This window comes from Miniopterus schreibersii, assembly GCF_964146895.1.
Source record: "Miniopterus schreibersii genome assembly, chromosome: 4".
Lineage (NCBI taxonomy): Eukaryota > Metazoa > Chordata > Mammalia > Chiroptera > Miniopteridae > Miniopterus > Miniopterus schreibersii.
The window spans coordinates 27,910,071-27,927,305 of record NC_138105.1 but is presented as its reverse complement, the minus strand read 5'-3'; the positions used below and the strand labels follow the sequence as shown (position 1 = coordinate 27,927,305).

General features: G+C 39.0%; 1 protein-coding gene across 5 annotated transcripts in view; it reads left to right on the top strand.

The window, feature by feature from the left end:
• Window positions 1-17,235, top strand: part of UIMC1 (ubiquitin interaction motif containing 1) — a 90,687-nt gene that overhangs the window by 9,001 nt on the left and 64,451 nt on the right. For all 5 annotated transcript variants that reach the window (XM_081134635.1, XM_081134634.1, XM_081134638.1 and 2 more), the window contains exons 2-3: window positions 3,250-3,404; window positions 12,029-12,113. In XM_081134635.1, coding sequence (XP_080990761.1) covers window positions 3,258-3,404; window positions 12,029-12,113 — 232 coding nt within the window. In that variant the 5' untranslated portion in view covers window positions 3,250-3,257. The remainder of the gene's footprint in view (window positions 1-3,249; window positions 3,405-12,028; window positions 12,114-17,235) is intronic.

The window sequence follows — 17,235 nt, the reverse complement described above, 5'->3', positions numbered from 1 at the left end:
AGAGAAACATTGATGGGAGAGAAACATTGCTCGGTTGCCTCCCACACGCCTCCCAACTGGGGATGGAACCTGTAACCTGGGTATGTGCCAGCTGGATTTGAACCTTTGACCCTTTGGTGCATGGGACAATGCTCCAACCAAGTGAACCACACTGGCCAGGTCTCTTTTCATTCTCTTTTTTATTTTTTTAATTTTAATTTTAATTTTTAAATATATCTTTATTGATTTCAGAGAGAGGAAAGGAGAGGGAGAGAGAGAGATAGAAACATCAATGATGAGACAGTCATTGATCGAGCCCGCAACCCGGGCATGTTCCGTGACTGGGAATTGAACCCCGATCGCCTGGATCCTGGGTCGATGTTCAACTTCTGAGCCACACCCGGCCGGGCTTCATTCTCTTTTTTAAAAATCATTTTTTATTTTTCAATAACAGTTGACATCCAATAGTATATTAGTTTCAGGTGCACATCCCAGTGATTAAACATTAACTTACTAAATGATCATTCCAATAAATACCCATCTGACACTATACATAGTTATAGAACATTATTGACTGTATTCCTTGTGCTGTGCTTTATATTCCAATGACTATTCCAGCCAATTTGTACTTCTTAATAACTTCACCTTTTTCACCCTTCACTCTAACCCCCCTCCCATCTGGCAACTATCAAAATATTCTCTGTATCTATGAGTTTGTTTCTGTTTTACTTGTTCATTTGTTTTGTTTTTTAGATTCAAGTATTGATAGTTATGTATTTATTGCTATTTTATTGTTCTCTTTTTGTTCTTTTTCAATCCTCATCCTAGGACATGTTAATTGATTTTAGAGAGAGGAAGTGGGGGGCAAGAGAGAGAGAGAAACATTGATCGGTTTCCTCCCATACCCTACTGGGGATTGTACCCGCAACCTGGGTATGTGCCCTGACTGAGAATCAAACCCACCACCTTTTGGCGTATGGGTTGACGTTCTTTATGTATTTCGGATACAGTTACTTTATTACATAGATAATTCGCAAAATTTTTTTCCGTTCTTTTTTTCCCTTTCAGTTTCTTTCTTCCTTTTAATCCTCACCAGAGGATATGTTTTTATTGATCTTAGCGAGAGAGGGAGGAGGAGAGAGACAGAGAGAAACATTGATGTTGAAAAACATCGATCCCGTATGTGCCCTGACGAGATTGAACTTGCAGCCTTTTGGTGTGCAGGACAATACTCCAACCAGCTGAGCCACTTGGCCAGGGCTCAATTTCTTGATATTATGGGTTGAAGCATGAAAGTTTTTAATTTTTTAAAGTATGTTTTTATTGATATTTATTTTATTTTATTTATTTTTAAATATATCTTTATTGATTTCAGAGAGAGGAAAGGAGAGGGAAAGAGAGAGATAGAAACATCAATGATGAGAGAGTCATTGATCGAGCCTGCAACCCGGGCATGTGCCGTGACCGGGAATCGAACCCCGATTGCCTGGATCCTAGGTCGACGCTCAACCGCTGAGCCATGCCTGGCCGGGCTTATTGATTTTTAGAGAGAGAGGAAGGGAAGGATAGATAGAAACATTGATGAGAGAAAAACATCATTGATTGGCTGCCTACTGCACACTCTCTTCTGGGGATTGAGTCTGCAACCCGGGCATGTGCCCTGACTGGGAATAAAACTGTGACCTCCTGGTTCCTGGGTCATCACTCAACCACTGAGCCACACCAGCTGGGCACAAAGGTTTTTAATTTAAATAAAGCCTACTTTCTCTATTCTTCTTTGTTTGTTTCTTATGTTTTTAATATCATATTTAACAAACCATTGCCTATTCAAGATCCCAAAGATTTATGCCTATGTTTCATTAACCTAAATCCATTTCTTGCAACTTTTTGTATATGTTAAGTAGGGGTTTAATTGCATTCTTGTGCATGTAGATATCTACATTTGTTGAAAAGACTATACTTTCTCCATTGAATTGTCTTGGCATCCTTGTTGAAAAGTGACAATGTGTGGGTGTTTTCTGGACTCTCAGTTCTGTTCCATTGATCTTTGTCTATCCTTGTGCCAGTGTGCCACAGTGTTTTGATAACTTTGTAGTAAGTTTTGAAACTGAGATATGTGAGTCCTTCAAATTTCCCCCCCTTTTTTTTCAAGATTGGTTTGGCTATTCTGGGACCCTCTGTTTCCATATGAATTTTAGGATGAGCTTGTCTGTTTCCTCAAAAAAGTCAACAGGGGTTTTATTAGGGATTATGTTGCTTCTGTAGAGCAATTTAGGGAATATTGCTGTCTTAACAATATCAAGTCTTCCAATTCATGAACAGTGGATATCTTTGCCTTTATTTAGATCTTTAATTTCTTTCAACAATATTTTAAAGTTTTCAGTTGCAAATCTTCCGCTTCCTTTGTTAAGTTGATTCCTAAGCTGTTAGAAATTGAATTTTTCAAGTTTCATTTTTGGATTGTTTATTGCTGTTGGATAGCAGTACAAGTGTTTTTTGTATATTGACCTTGTAGTGTGTAATTTTGTTGAACTCACTCATTAGTTCCAGTTTTTTGTGGATTTTAAAAAAATTACAAGATTATGTCATTTGCAGAGGATGATAGTTTTACTAGGATGTCTTTAATTTAATTTTTTTTATTTTATTGATTTCAGAGAGAGGAAGGGAGAGGGGGAGAGAGAGAGAAACATTAATGATGAGAGAGTCATTGATTGGCCGCCTCCTGCACATTCCCTGCTGGGGATCAAGCCCACAACCCGGGCATGTGCCCTGACCGGGAATCGAACCCCGATCGCCTGGATCCTAGGTTGATGTTCAACCTCTGAGCCACACCTGGCTGGGCTATTTCTTCTTGAATAATTGACCTGCTTAGAACCTTCAGTGTAATTTTCAATAGAAATGATGAAAGCAGACATTCTTGTCTTCTTCCTGTCTTAAGGAGAAAGCATTCAGTCTTTTATCTTTAAGTGTGATATTAGTGGTGGGGTTTTTGGAGAGGTATTTTTATCAGGTTGAGGCATTAATATTAAAAAAAAATTTAGATAAATTATAATATGCAGACAAGAAAACCAATTATCTAAGTCAATGTTTAAGGAACTAGGATAATTTGTTATATTATTCCTACTGAAATTTCACTATAGCGTAGTAGAAAAGTTCAGAAATCTAGTTTTACTTTTATTAGATGGGTATCTTTTTCTTTTATATGACTAAATTACAAATAGCATCTAGAAAACTTATACTTTGATTGAATTATTTGTCCTTGTATCTCAGACAGAAGGATGCCACGGAGAAAGAAAAAAGTTAAAGAAGCCTCTGAAGCTCAGAACTTGGAGAAGAAAGATGCAGAAACTGCTAGTCCTGTCAATGTGAAGAGGAAACGTAAATTGGAGGATGCATTCATTGTGATATCTGATAGTGATGGAGAGGTCAGTATTTTGAAGAGTGGAGCTCTGGGTCTCAAACTAGGCCTTGTTTTCCAAAACTGGCTTGTGTTGTGACTAAACCTTAATGCTAGCTTGCCAGATCATGCAGTTTTTACTCAACTTCATTTTGACTTGTAAATGGAATTAATAATTATTTAAAAGTAATCATACTGTTTGGCTGAGGATGGATCATGGTTCCTCAGTTTTGTAATGTATTAACTCAAGGTGATGTTTTAAAACTATTTGAATAACCTACATAAAATGTAAATCTTAATTTTCATGTGTCTGGAAAGTGAGAGAAAGAGGATGTAAATGCTTTTTAAATCTCTGGATATACACTGTCCAGTGTGTTAGCAATTAGCCACCTGTAGCTATTTAAATTAAAGTTAAATAAAAGAAAATCAGTTCCTTTGTTGCACTAGTTACATTTCAGGTGATCAAAGCCACGTGAACCTAGTGTCTGCTGTATTAGCACAACTGTAGAACATTTCCCTCATTGTAGAAACTTTTTAAAAAAAATATGTTTTTATTGATTTTTAGAGGGAGAGGAATAGAGAGATAGGAACATCGATGAGAGAGAAACATCATCGATTCCCTCCTGCACAACCTGAACTGGGGATTGAGCCTGCAACCTGGGCATGTTCCCTGACCAGGAATCAAACTGGTGACCTCTTGGTTCCTCTGTTGACACTCAACCACTGAGCAACATGGGCTAGGCTAGAAACCTTTTTTTAATGCCCATCCCCCCATACTCCTCCCTTTAGCAACCATCAGAAAGTTCTCTATATTTACAGGTCTGTTTCTGTTTTGTTTGTTCTTTTTTTGTTTTGTTTCATTAGATTTCACATGGGAGTGAAATTATACAGTGCTTGTCTCTCTCTCTCTGGTTTATTTCACTTAGCATAATACCCTTTATATCCATCCATGTTGTCTCAAATGGCAAAATTTCACTTTTTTTTCTCTTAAAAAAAACAGAAATCTTTTAAAAAATTTTTAGAAAGAGGAAGGGGGTGGAGGGAGAGAGAGAGAGAGAAACATTGATGTGAGAGAGAAACATTAATTGGTTGCCTCCTCACCTGCCCCAACTGGGGCCAGGGATGAACCTGCAACGCAGGTACATGCCCTTGACTGGAAATCCATCCTATGATCCTTGGGTGTGTGGGCCGATGCTCCAACCAACTGAGCCACACCAGCCAGGGCTAAAGCCTATGGTTTTAAAATGATAAAATTCAAAGTAGTGAAATCAATCTTACATTAAGTAATAAGATTGTGGTGGTTTAAATTTTTATTTAGATGAGCAGGAAAATCCTGTATTTCAAAATTCATTTTTTTTTTTTTTTAGATATATCTTTATTGATTTCAGAGAGAGGAAAGGAGAGGGAGAGAAAGAGATAGAAACATCAGTGATGAGAGAGTCATTGATCAGCTGCCTAGCCCGCAACCCAGGTATGTGCCCTGACCAGGAATCGCCTAAATCCTAGGTCGATGCTCAACCGCTGAGCCACGCCCGGCCGGGCAAAATTCATTTTTGATCCTTCTTGGTAGCTAGGTCCAGCAATTTTTTCTGTAGTATTATAGTTATCTTTTGAAAGAAGTGGAATTCACATTCATGAATTGCCTATGGGTTAATTTTTTTTGATGTGACATAAAATTCATAAGTTTTTAATCAAATTTGTAAGGTCTTGAATGTTAACTTCTTGTGGATGTGTAATATCAAGATTACCACCTAGATCATTGATGTTTATTACACAATTGGAAAACACATCACAATCTGTAGAATCTCTATTCTTCCAATAATTTAACTTTCATTTTTGTCCTTTGATCTTAGCTGCCATTGAATTCCTTGCACGGAAGCATTAAGTTCATTGAAAATACTGAAAATATCAGACAAATAAGCAAGTCTTGCTTTCCACTTTACAAAAATCTTAAAAAGTTACAGAAGCAGTAAGCATTTGTTTTGTAGTTCAGAATTCTCCACAGAACTTTTCCCTTTAACAATATATCTCTGCACGTAACTACAGTTGTTTATGATCTATTTACATATCACACAATAAAGAAAATATTCTTGAATTGAGTGCATTAGGCTTAGTCTTTTGTTTTTTTTAATCCTCACCCAAAGATATACTTTCCATTGCTTTTCAGAGAGAGTGGAAGGGAGAGAGAGAGAAACATCGATGTGAGAGAGATACATAGATTGGCTGCCTCCCTCATGCACCCTACCCGGGGCCAGGGATTGAGCCTGCAACCGAGGTACATGTCCTTGGCTGGAATCAAACCTGGGACCCTTCAGTCTATGGGCTAACTCTCTAACCCCTGAGCCAAACCCGCCAGGGCTAGCCTTAGTCTTTATGTAATTTACATTTTCTACTATGCAGAGTATTTAGTTTGGCTGACATTTTTTCAGTAATGGAAATAGTGCATTGATTAACATTCTGGCACGAGCTCCTTAACCTAGGAAATTTTCCCGTTGTTACTGCTGGCTACATAAAAATTTAAACGTTTAACCCTTTATGGTTTTAAATAGTTCAGAACGTAATGTTTGTAAAAAATAAAGCTGAAAGGATTTTTCTACCATCAAGTTCATCACACATTTCCTAAAAGTATTGCTGTGTTGCCAATATCTGCATTCATGAAGTTGCAGTGAAAAGTATGTTGCTAGCTTTATTTGTTTTATTAATTGGTCTTGCACATCATTCATTTTTTATGCTTCTTGGTAGCCAGTTCAGCAATTTTTTCTGTAATTATAGTTATCTTTTGAAAGAAGGGGAATTCACATCCATGAATTGCCTATGGGTTAATTTTTTAAAATTTGCTTCCTGAATATGTTAAGCTGTGTTGTCATTGGAATATGGTACCCGAGCTACCTTCTTTGCCTCAGACTCACCCATCATTTCTAAGTAGACAGCTTTGCTGTCTTTTATTAATTTCTTTACAATTCTATATAGTTTTTTTGGTCTTAGCAAATCCAGTATTTATAAGAAGTCTACAAAGTGCTAATATTTACATATGAAATATTAAGCATCTGTGTGAGCTTATTAATATACTCATAGAATTAATTTTGGACTTACTTTGTTTTCTATATATATGTTTAAGTTTTCATAGTTTTTTAGTTAGTATGTATTTAGAAATAAGACACCCCGATTGTTATACTACGTCATCAATTGTGGGTTCAAAACTGAACTCAATATGTGAAGGAGCATACTTTTTTTTAAAATTTATTTTTATTGTTGAAAGTATTACAGATATCCTCCCTTTTTCCCCCCATTGATCCCCTCCACCCTGCATCCTCGCCCCCCAGGCTTTCACCACACTATTATCTGTGTCCATGGGTTATGCATATATGCATATAAATTATTTGATTAATCTCCCCCCACCCACTCCCCCACCCCCGCCTTCCCACTGAGTTTCATCAGTCTGTTCCATGCTTCTATGTCTCTGGATCTATTTTGTTCCTCAGTCTATTTTGTTTATTAGATTCCACATATGAGTGAGATCATGTAAAACTGAATCAGGAAGAATCAGAAAACCTGAATAGGCTAATAACAACTGATGAAATTGAAGCAGCAATAAAAAAACTCCTAGCAAACAAAAGCCCTGGTCTAGACTGCTTTACAGGGGAGCTTTCTAATCCTTTAGTTGTAGGGTTAGATAGTTTACAAAACTTTTTCTTGCTTTTTGCGGTAGGCCTGTAGTGCTATGAACTTTCCTCCTAGGACTGCTTTTGCTGTGTTCCATAGATTTTGGGTGGTTTTGTGTTCATTTTCATTTGTTTCCAGGAAGTATTTTATTTCTTTCTTGATCTTATTGGTAACCATTCATTGTTTAATAACATGCTATTTAGCCTCCATGTGTTTGAATGTTTTTGAGTGTTTGTACTGTAGTTGATTTCTAATTTCATGCCATTGTGGACTGAGATGCTTGATATGATTTCAGTCTTCTTGAACTTGTAGAGACTTGTTTTACATTTAAGGTCATTATTAATAGGTAGTTATGTATTGCCATTTTAATTCTTTATGCTTATGTTTCTCTCTCTCTCTATTTCTACTTCTAATTACAGCAGTTCCTTTAACATTTCCTGCAGTGCTGGTTTGGTGGTGATAAACTCCTTTAGCCTTTTTTGTCTGGGAAGCTCTTTATTTCACCATCTATCTTGAATGATAGTCTTGCTGGATAGAATAGTCTTGGTTTCAGATCCTTGTTTTGCATTACTTTGAATACTTCATGCCTTTCCCTTCCGGCCTGTAAAGTTTCTGATGAGAAGTCAGTTGACAGCCTTATGGGAGCTCCTTTATAGGTAACAGATTGCTTTTCTCTATCTGCCTTTAATATTCTGCCTTTGTCTTGAATTCTTGGCATTTTAGTTATGTGTCTGGGTGTGGGCCTCTTTGGATTTTTGCTTGGGACTCTCTGTGCCTCCTGAACTTGTGTGACTTTTTCCTTGACCACGTTAGGGGAATTTTATGCCATTATTCCTTCAAACAGTTTCTCTAAACCTTGCTTACTTTTGACTTCCACTGGCACTCCTATGATGTGAATATTGTAATGTTTCATGTTGTCCCACAGCTCCCTTAGACTCTCCTCCTGTTTTTTAATTGTTTTTTCTTTTTGGATCTCTGATTGAGTGATTTTTTCTACCCTGTCTTCTGTTTCAGAGATCTGATCCTCAGCTTCATCTAATCTGCTGTTTATTCCTTTCAGTGTGTTCTTTATTTCTACTATGTCATTATTAATTTCCCGCATAGTTTCCATATCTTATGCTGTTGAGCATTCTTACAATCAGTATTCTGAACTCTATATCTAGATAGATTGCTTATCTCCATTTCACTTAGCTCTTTTTCTGGAGACTTCTCTTGTTCATTCCTTTGGGGATTGTTATTTTGTCTCCCCATTTTGGCTGCCTGTTTGGATATGTTTCTGTGTATTAGGTAGATCTGCTAGGACTCTCAGTCTTTTTGGAGGGTCTCTGGTGCAGGCCGATGTCAGACACAGTTTGTGACTGGCCCTGAGTACTCTGTTTGGAGCTATCAACAACCCTTGGCTTGAGGTCTCCTCTGCTGGGGCTGGGTGCAGTTGGACAGGACCAAGATGCACACCAAAGTCTGCTTTTCCAAGGCCTGGGTCCAGAAGCAGATCAGGCAAAGACTCAAAGCACCCTGAAGTCTGCCTCTGCCTGCAGGCTGATTAATCTGATTCACTTAATGAGCCTCAGGCTGTAGAAACTCCACAGGGTGGGGCGGCTGATTGTTATAAGTCTTAACCAGCCTCAGGTGGTAGAAACTCCTTAGTGTAGGGCGAAAGGTTTTCCAGCAGGGTGGGGCAATTGCTTTCCTTCCAGGCAAAAGCAGCAAAATGTCTGCCTGAGAGAGATGTCCTCTGTAGTATGGGGGAATGACTTGGCACAGGAATCCAGAGGGGTGCCCTCTGAGTTCTATCTCCAGAGCCCACAACCCTGCATTCTCCTCACACAGCTCTAGTCCACTTTGCCCTCCCTCTGCTGGAACCCAAGGTGAGTAGCTGCACATGAACCTTTGTCCTTTGGCACTTTAAGAGGGTACCTGCATTTCCAGCCACCTCGCCCTGACTGCTGCTTTCCACAGCCAGATGTTATATGGGCATCTTTCTTAGTTCTGGTGCTCTTGGCTGGGAAGCCCAGCTTGGGTTTACATCCCAGAGTCCTCAGTGGGAACCCCCCATGGCTGAGATATCCCTAGGGACCTTCAGCTGCTGCCTGTGGGAGCACAGCCAGCCCTCTCACACCTCTGCACTTCCTACCAGTCTCTATGTGATCTCCACTTTTCCTCCTTGGTTAGGAGGGTGCTCTCCAGCTCATCCTTAGTTGCAGTTGATTATTCAGGATGGTTTTCTATGTTTTGTAATTCCAGTTTGGTCCTGGGAGAGTGTCAGTGTAGCTTTCACTCAATCTGCTGCCATCTTTAACCTCAAGGATCATACTTCTGAGTAAAACTAGAATGAAACTTTTGTCCTTTATTTCTTCCCAATTACTTGGATCATTCTTTCTTTTACTGCTACTGCTCCATTCAGAAAGAGTTGACTTTTTTTGATGACAGAAGTCTGGTGAAGCTTGTTTGAAATCTGTAAATTAGAATTAAAAATAAATAATATGAACTTTACTGTTCTTATTTAGCTAATAGTATTTAAGTATAATTTAAAAAATAGGGTTGATTAAAAATTAAAATTGTAGTTCATGTAATAAGTTATAAATAAATGTCTATAATTTTTCAGATACTTATATACTTAGGATTTTAATAAATAACTTTTAAGTGTCACATACTATAATTTGATGCTTTTGGAAATGACTAGTCTACAGCTTTCACCATGGAAGTCCTCTTATCCTGAATGGGTGTTGTGGCAATGTCAGATTGCTATAAAACTTTCTAAATGCTTATTCTCAATTCCTATGCTTATTTTGTTACAGACTAGTAACAAGCAGTGTGCTGCTTGTCACCTATAGATCATTCATTGATTAGCATTGATTGAGGTTATTTATAGTCTTTTACAATGACAAAACATTCTACTCTGAACATTATTGTGCACACATCTTTGTGCTAATGTGTGAGCATATCTGTAGAATAAATTCCTGGAAGTATATTGCTGGACAAAGAGTATGTATATTTCTGATTTTAGAGGTAATTGCCAATTTGCCCTCTAAACAAGAATATTTCATCCATTATATCTCATCAGTGGTATGAGAGTAGCTGTGGTATGAGAGTGTTTCATAAAACATTTTCATTTTTACCTTTTATAGGTAAAAAAAAAAGTATATTATTATTTTGATTTGCATTTCCACAGTGAAGTCGAGCATCTTTCCATATACTTATAAGCCTCTTGTGTATGTTTTTCTATGAAGTGTCTTATCATGTCCTTTCCTATAGAAAGAGGCTAAATATTGGTCTTTTTATTGATTTATAAGAGCTCTTTATATATAGTCATGCACCACTTAAGAATACGTTCTGAGAAATGCATTGTTAGGAGATTTCATTGTTATGTTAACATCATAAAGTGTACTTAGACAAACCTAGATGGTAAAGTCTTATATACCTAGGCTTATATGGTATAGCCTATTGCTCCTAGGCTACAAACTTGTACAGCATGTTACTGTATAAAACAGCACAAGATTAATCATGCATAAAAGAAAATGATGCAATCAAGAGATACGGTAAGCAAAAGATGTATGAGGTTACTGCTGGTGTAATGTGGCATACTGTTTTATTGTAAACTTTTTTTTATAGTTAGAAGGAGTATACTCTAATGGTAAAAAGTATAACATAGTTAATACATAAATCAGTAACATAGTCATCATCATTATCAAGTGTTACTTACTATACCCAATTGTATGTACTGTGCTTTTATATGACTGGCAGCACAGTAGATTTGTTTACAACAGCATCATCACAGACATGTAATAGGAATTTTTCATCTCCATTATAATATTATGAGACCACTGTAATACATATAGTATGTTGTTGACTAAAATGTCTTTATGCAATGTATGAGGAAAATTAACCCTTTATCTGACAAATATGTTGCATACTTTCCCCAAGTTGTTTGCTTGCTTTTTGAAGTACTGATTGAAAAAAATGAGTATGTACTGAGTTAAAACATTATTATTGATTTTTAAACTTTTGTTTTGTTTTGATAATCCTCACCTGAGGATATTGTTTCCATTGATTTTTTTTTTTAGAAAGAGTGTAAGGGAGGGAGGGGGAGAGAGAGAGAGAAACATCGATGTAAGAGAGACACATGGATTATTTGCCTCCTGCAAGTGCCCCAACTGGGACCGGGTATTGAACCTGCAACCCAGGTATGTGCCCTTGTCCAGGAATTGAACCTGCGACCCTTCAGTGCTCTAACCTTTTCTGAACTTGGGTGCATGCTTACTATTTTGCAGATGGTTCAATTTTTACATTTGCATGTATATGACAGAAATAATGTCAATATATTATATATTTTTAATTTCTATGATATTTATTGGTTCCATATCTACATTTTTTGGTACTGTAATGAATCTTTTTAAAAAAAATCAATTTGAGAGAGAGAGGAAGGGAGAGAGAGAAACATCGACCTGAAAGAGAAACACCGATTGCTTACCTCCCAAATGCACCCTGCCAGGGGATCGATTGAACCTGAAGCATAGATATGTGCCCTGACAGGGAATCAAACCCGCAACTTTTTGGTGTATGGGACAGTGTTTCAACCAATGAGCCACCCGGCCAGCGCGGTACTGTAAAGGATCTTGTACTGATGTTTTATGTGAATACAGTGGTACCTCGGTTTTCTAATGTAATCTGTTCCGGAAGACCGACCGAGTTCTAAAATGTTTGAAAACCAAGGATAAATAGCCGACAGCTAGGCCTCAGGATCTTGCACTCAGCAGAAGGTGTGTGGCATGTTCGACTTCCGAGGCGTTTTCGAACACTGAAGCATTTACTTCGGGGTTTACAGTGTTCGTAAACAGAAATGTTTGGAGACGTTTGAAAACTGAGGCACCGCAGTGTTTACAACCACTGACTCTTCAGAGGCTCACTGGCCTCCTAGCTGTAGAGGAGTTTGAAAGAGTACTACTTTTCATGGTAGCCATCCTGATCATATTTCTTGTTTTGCAACAGGAACCAAAGGAGGAGAATGGATTGCAGAAAATGAAGACAAAACAGTCGAATAGAGCAAAGTGTTTGGCTAAAAGAAAAATTGCACGTATGTTTTCATTTTTGTGGTGAGAATAGTTTACAAATTATAAGTCCTAGTGTTGGCAGTGGTGAGAATGGCACCAGGTTAGACAGTGGGGTCAGGCCAGATCTTGGTTCAGCAACCTTGGTACCTGAGTTCTTGCTAGGAAATAATTCAGAGCCAAGACCCAAACTATAAGAGAAAGTTTATTTAGAAAGTCACAGAGGTAGAAGAAGCGAATGGTAGAAGAATTGGGCTCAGGAAACAAGTTACCGAGGCAAAAGAAGGGCCCTTGGAGCTTAGGAGAAAGAGAGAGGCAAGGAAAATGCACCTGCGGGGAAAGGGAGGGAGGGAAAAGGAACAGGCTTGCTCCTGGGAGGGCAAGTGTGCTGGGTCCTCTGTCCTAAAGGCTTTTTTAAGGCTGGGGACTTTAGGGGAGGTCCCAGAAGAAGGATCTCAGTAGAATATTCATTAGCTTTCCAGGTGTGTTCTTTCAGGGTCTTGGTCTCCTGCCAGGGCAGGGTGTCTTTAGTCAGTGCTGCTAGCTGGTCCTGAGGTCATGTCTGGTTTTGTTGCTTTTCTGGGCCTGGAACTGAAACACAACTGAGGTCTAGATGTATTTGATAAGGGCCAGAGCCTCATTGGCCTGGGGGTTTAATGCTTAAGGGCTATTCTCCAGCCCCCTTTTTCATTCCTCCTCTAAGAGGGTTTAACCCACATGACTAGCAATATGCCAGGGGTGGGAAAGGTCAGGGGAGGATCCGAACCTCATACGGCCAGCAATATGAAGGGTCAGGGGGCCTAAACCTTATGGCCAGCAATGTGCTAGGGGAGAAAAGATTACCCTGGGGGCAAGGTCCTGGTTTTCCCAGTGTTGCTGGTTGCCAGGTGCTTGGGGCCTTCCACCCTGGCCCATCATCCTTGCTCTGCTCATGTCTGTCTAACTGCGTACCACAATAGAATTAACGCTAGATTCATTAGGAAAATATTTTATTCAGGATGTATGTGTTTCTTGTTTTTCTGGATTCCATTAAAATTTTTAGGAGTTGCCCTGGCCAGTGTGGCTCAGTGGGTTGGATGCCATCCTGTGCATCAAAAGGTTGGTGGTTCAATTCTCAAGGGCGCATACCTGGGTTTTGGGCATGATTCCCTGTAGGGGGCGTGTAGGAGGCATGCCCCTTGTGCTCTCACATCAGTGTTTCTCCCTCTCTCCCTCTCCCTTCTCCTCTCTCTAGAAATCAATAAACTAGTCTTTCTCTTTTTTTTTAACCCTCGCCCAAGGATATTTTTTCCATTGTTTTTAAGAGAGAGTGAAAGGGGGAGATAGAGAGAGAAACATCGAGGTGAGAGAGACACATTGATTGATTGGTTGCCTCCCACATGCACTCCGACCAGGGCTGGGGATCGAGCCTGCAACCCAGGTACGTGCCCTTGGCTGGAATCGAACCCAGAACCCTACAATCTGCAGGCTGATGCTCTAACCACTAAGCCAAACCGGCCAGGGACAATAAACTGTTCTTTAAAAAAATTATTTTAGGAGTCATTATTACCTATTGCTTATACAATTGACTTCTTAGAGGCAGAATATTAAAATAAAAAATGTGACCTTCAGACTTAGGCACACTTGGATTTGAGTCTTTAGGCTTTAATCCTACTGTGTGGACTTCACTGCTTTCAGCCTACCTCTTTTTCCTTATCAATAAAATGCAGATAATATCACTCACTTAGAAAGTCAGTAAAACTGTAGGGGAAAAAACTCTTCTGTGTGTCTCCTCTACTCCTAGCACTTCACTCTGGTCATGAAATGTGTAGGGTTCCCCCCCTACACCAAGCAGTTCTTTAGCTCTGGCAGACACAGACCATGTGTCCTACAACTTAATTCTGACACTATCTCCTGGATAAGGACTTAGTCCCACATGGCTATACCCAGGTTAAGGGCTCATTAGTTCATCTAGTTCTTTTTAAAAAATAAAATAAAATCTTTATTAATTTCAGAGAGAGGAAGGGAGAGAGAGAGAGATAGAGAGAGAAACATCAATGATGAGAGAGTCATCATTGATCCGCTGCCTCCTGCACGACCCCGACTGGGGGACTGAGCCCGCAACCTGGGCATGTGCCCTGACCGGGACTTGAACCGTGATCTCCTGGATCCTAGGTCGATGCTCAACTGCTGAGCCACGCCTAGCCGGGCAGTTCATCTAGCTCTGAAGGGTTATTCAGAATCATCTTGGTCAGCCAACCATCTTCATGACAAGATTTGTTGAAAAGTCCTGGATTTTTTGCCAGAGCTTCATTAATTTCAGTTACTTCTCTTGACAGAGGAGAATATAATTCACTAGCAGGTTTCACACTTTCTAAAGCACCAGACTTACCTTGTTTGTTCAATTTTGTTCCAGCGTCAGGGAGACTACATTAAACAACATCTTTCAAAGCTCCCTGTGCAAAACTGCTGTTTCCCACTGTCCCAGTAACATTTTCTGTTGTTATCCATTAATCTTTGTGAATTTACACACCCAGAGCAGAGCAGGCTGTGTACAACGCCAGCATAGCCCCCATGCTCAGCCCCCAGGGCCTTGTGAGCACTGAGGCAGCCTGTTCTGTGCTGCTGGTAGCACCATGTTGGCAGGGGTGCAGGGGGTGGATTGCCGCACAGCTTCTCTGACTGGAACCAGCTGGCTGGACTGGGACACGGGCTAATAATTATATTTTTGCATTTTAATGTGATGCGAAATGTTCAGATATTTCAGTGAACTTTTTCAAAAGGTATGATAACTAGTTGAAATTATTACAACAGTTGATTGAAGATAAACAAGGCCTATTTTTCATTGTTAATTTGTGTTTTGGTGATTTAAGGCATAATTCTCAGCCTTGTAAAATTGATCAAAAACAATTCTTTGTTGTTAAATCACTGAATTATATCTAGACTTGGCTATTACTATGGTTCGATCTGTTGAATGTACTCAAGTTACTTTCAGACTTGAAATTATCAATATTAGTTACTTTTTGAGATGCAATAATCTTTATCAATTGATGGTTAAGTTTTTACCACCACTGCTAGACTGTTGATAGTTGTCTGGTTAGTAATTCTTGAACTTCATAGTCAAATTGGGCTTTACTTGTTTATTAAGTTGTGTCATGCTTTTTTGTCCAATCTGACAACTTCTGTCTTTTTCATATACATTTAAAGTAATTATTGATGTGATTCTATTAAAATCTATTTTGAAAGCTGTTTGTTCCAATTGTTTCTTTTTCTATCCTTTCTTACATTAACATTTATTTATTTATTTATTTATTTGAGAGAGGAAGGGAGAGAAAGAGAGAGAAACATTGGTTACATTTCATTGTGCATTCATTGGTTGATTTTTTTTTAATCCTCACCTGAGGATATTTTTTCCATCGATTTTCTTTTTTCAGAGAGTGGAAGGGAGGGAGGGGGGGAGAGAGAGATAGAGAGAGATAGGTAGACAGAGAAGGGGAGAAACTTCAATGTGAGAGAGACGCATCAGCTGGTTGCCTCCAGCACGCACCCTGACCAGGGCTGGGGATCGAACCTGCAACCCAGATACATGCCCTTGAATGGGAATTGAACCCATGACCCTTCAGTGTCTGGGCTGATGCTCTAATCACTGAGCCACACTGGCCAGGGCCATTGGTTGATTGTTATATGTGCCCTGACTGGGGATCGAACCCACAACCTTGGTTTATCAGGTTGATGCTCTAACCAACTGAACTACCTGGCCAGGGCCTTTTTTGCATTTGTTAAGTATTATTATTCTACTTGACTTCTTTTGAGTTATTTGTTTTTAAAAAATGTTTAATGGTTGCCCTAGAGTTTGCAGTACATATATTTAATCACAGTCACTTTCAAATACTGTTAATTTCTTCACATGTGGTGTAAAGACTGTGTAATAGTACACTCCCAATTTCTTTATACATTCCTTTGTATTATTTTTACTTTTACATGTTATAAATACACAATACCTGATACTCTTTTGCTTTAGATAGTTAATAGTCTTTTAGAGCAATGGAAGTAAGTAAAGAATTATATACTTTGTGCCATCTCAAGGGATCTTTCTTTGCTTAAATTCCAGTTTCTGTCCAATATCATATTTTTTCTGCTGGAAAAGCTTTTTTTTTAATGTTTTAATTTATCTTTATTGTTGAAAGTATTACAGATGTTCCCCTCCCCCCCCATTGATCCACTCCACCCCACATCTGTTCCACCCCAGGCCTTCCCCATACTATTATCTCTGTCCATGGGTTATGCATATAAGTTCTTAGATTAATCTCTCCCCAGCCACTCACCCACTCTTGCCTTCTCTCTGAGATCCATCATTCTGTTCCATACTTCTGTGTCTCTGGATCTATTTTGTTCATCAGTTTATTTTGTTCATTATATTCCATATATGAGTAATATCATGTGATACTTATCTTTCTCTGACTGGCTTATTTCCCTTTGCATAATACCCTCCAGGTCCCACCAGGCTGTTTCAAAGGTTAAGGGATCCTTTTTCCCCCCAGCTGCATAGTATTCCATGTCCAAGAAAATGTCCAATATGATTTCAATCTTCTTATAGAGACTTGTTTTGTGTCCTAACATGTGGTCTATCTTTGAGAATGTCCCATGTGCACTTGAGAAGAATATATATTCTGCAGCTTTGGGGTGAAATGTTCTGTAAATGTCAATTAAATCCATCTGATCTAGTGTGTCACTTAGAGTTACTGTTTCCTTGTTGATTTTTTGTCCGGAAGATCTATCCAGTAAAGTCATTGGGATGTTGAAGTCCTCTACTATGACTGTATTGCTGTCAATCTCTCCTTAAAGTCTTCCAGAAGTTTTTTTTCAGCCTGTGTGAGTCTTTTGTCTGAGGTGGGTCTCTTGTAGACAGCATATTTTTGGGTCATGTTTTCTTTTTCCTTTTTTTTTAAATAAGATTAAAAAAAAATATGTATCTTTATTGATTTCAGAGAGAGGAAGATGGGGAGAGAGAGACACACACATCAATGATGAGAGAGTCATTGATTGGCTGCCTCCTGCAAGCCCCCCATTGGAGATCGAGCCCACAACCCGGGCATGTGCCCTGACCAGGAATTGAACTGTGATTTCCTGGATCATAGGTTGATGCTCAGCTGCTGAGCCATGCCTGTT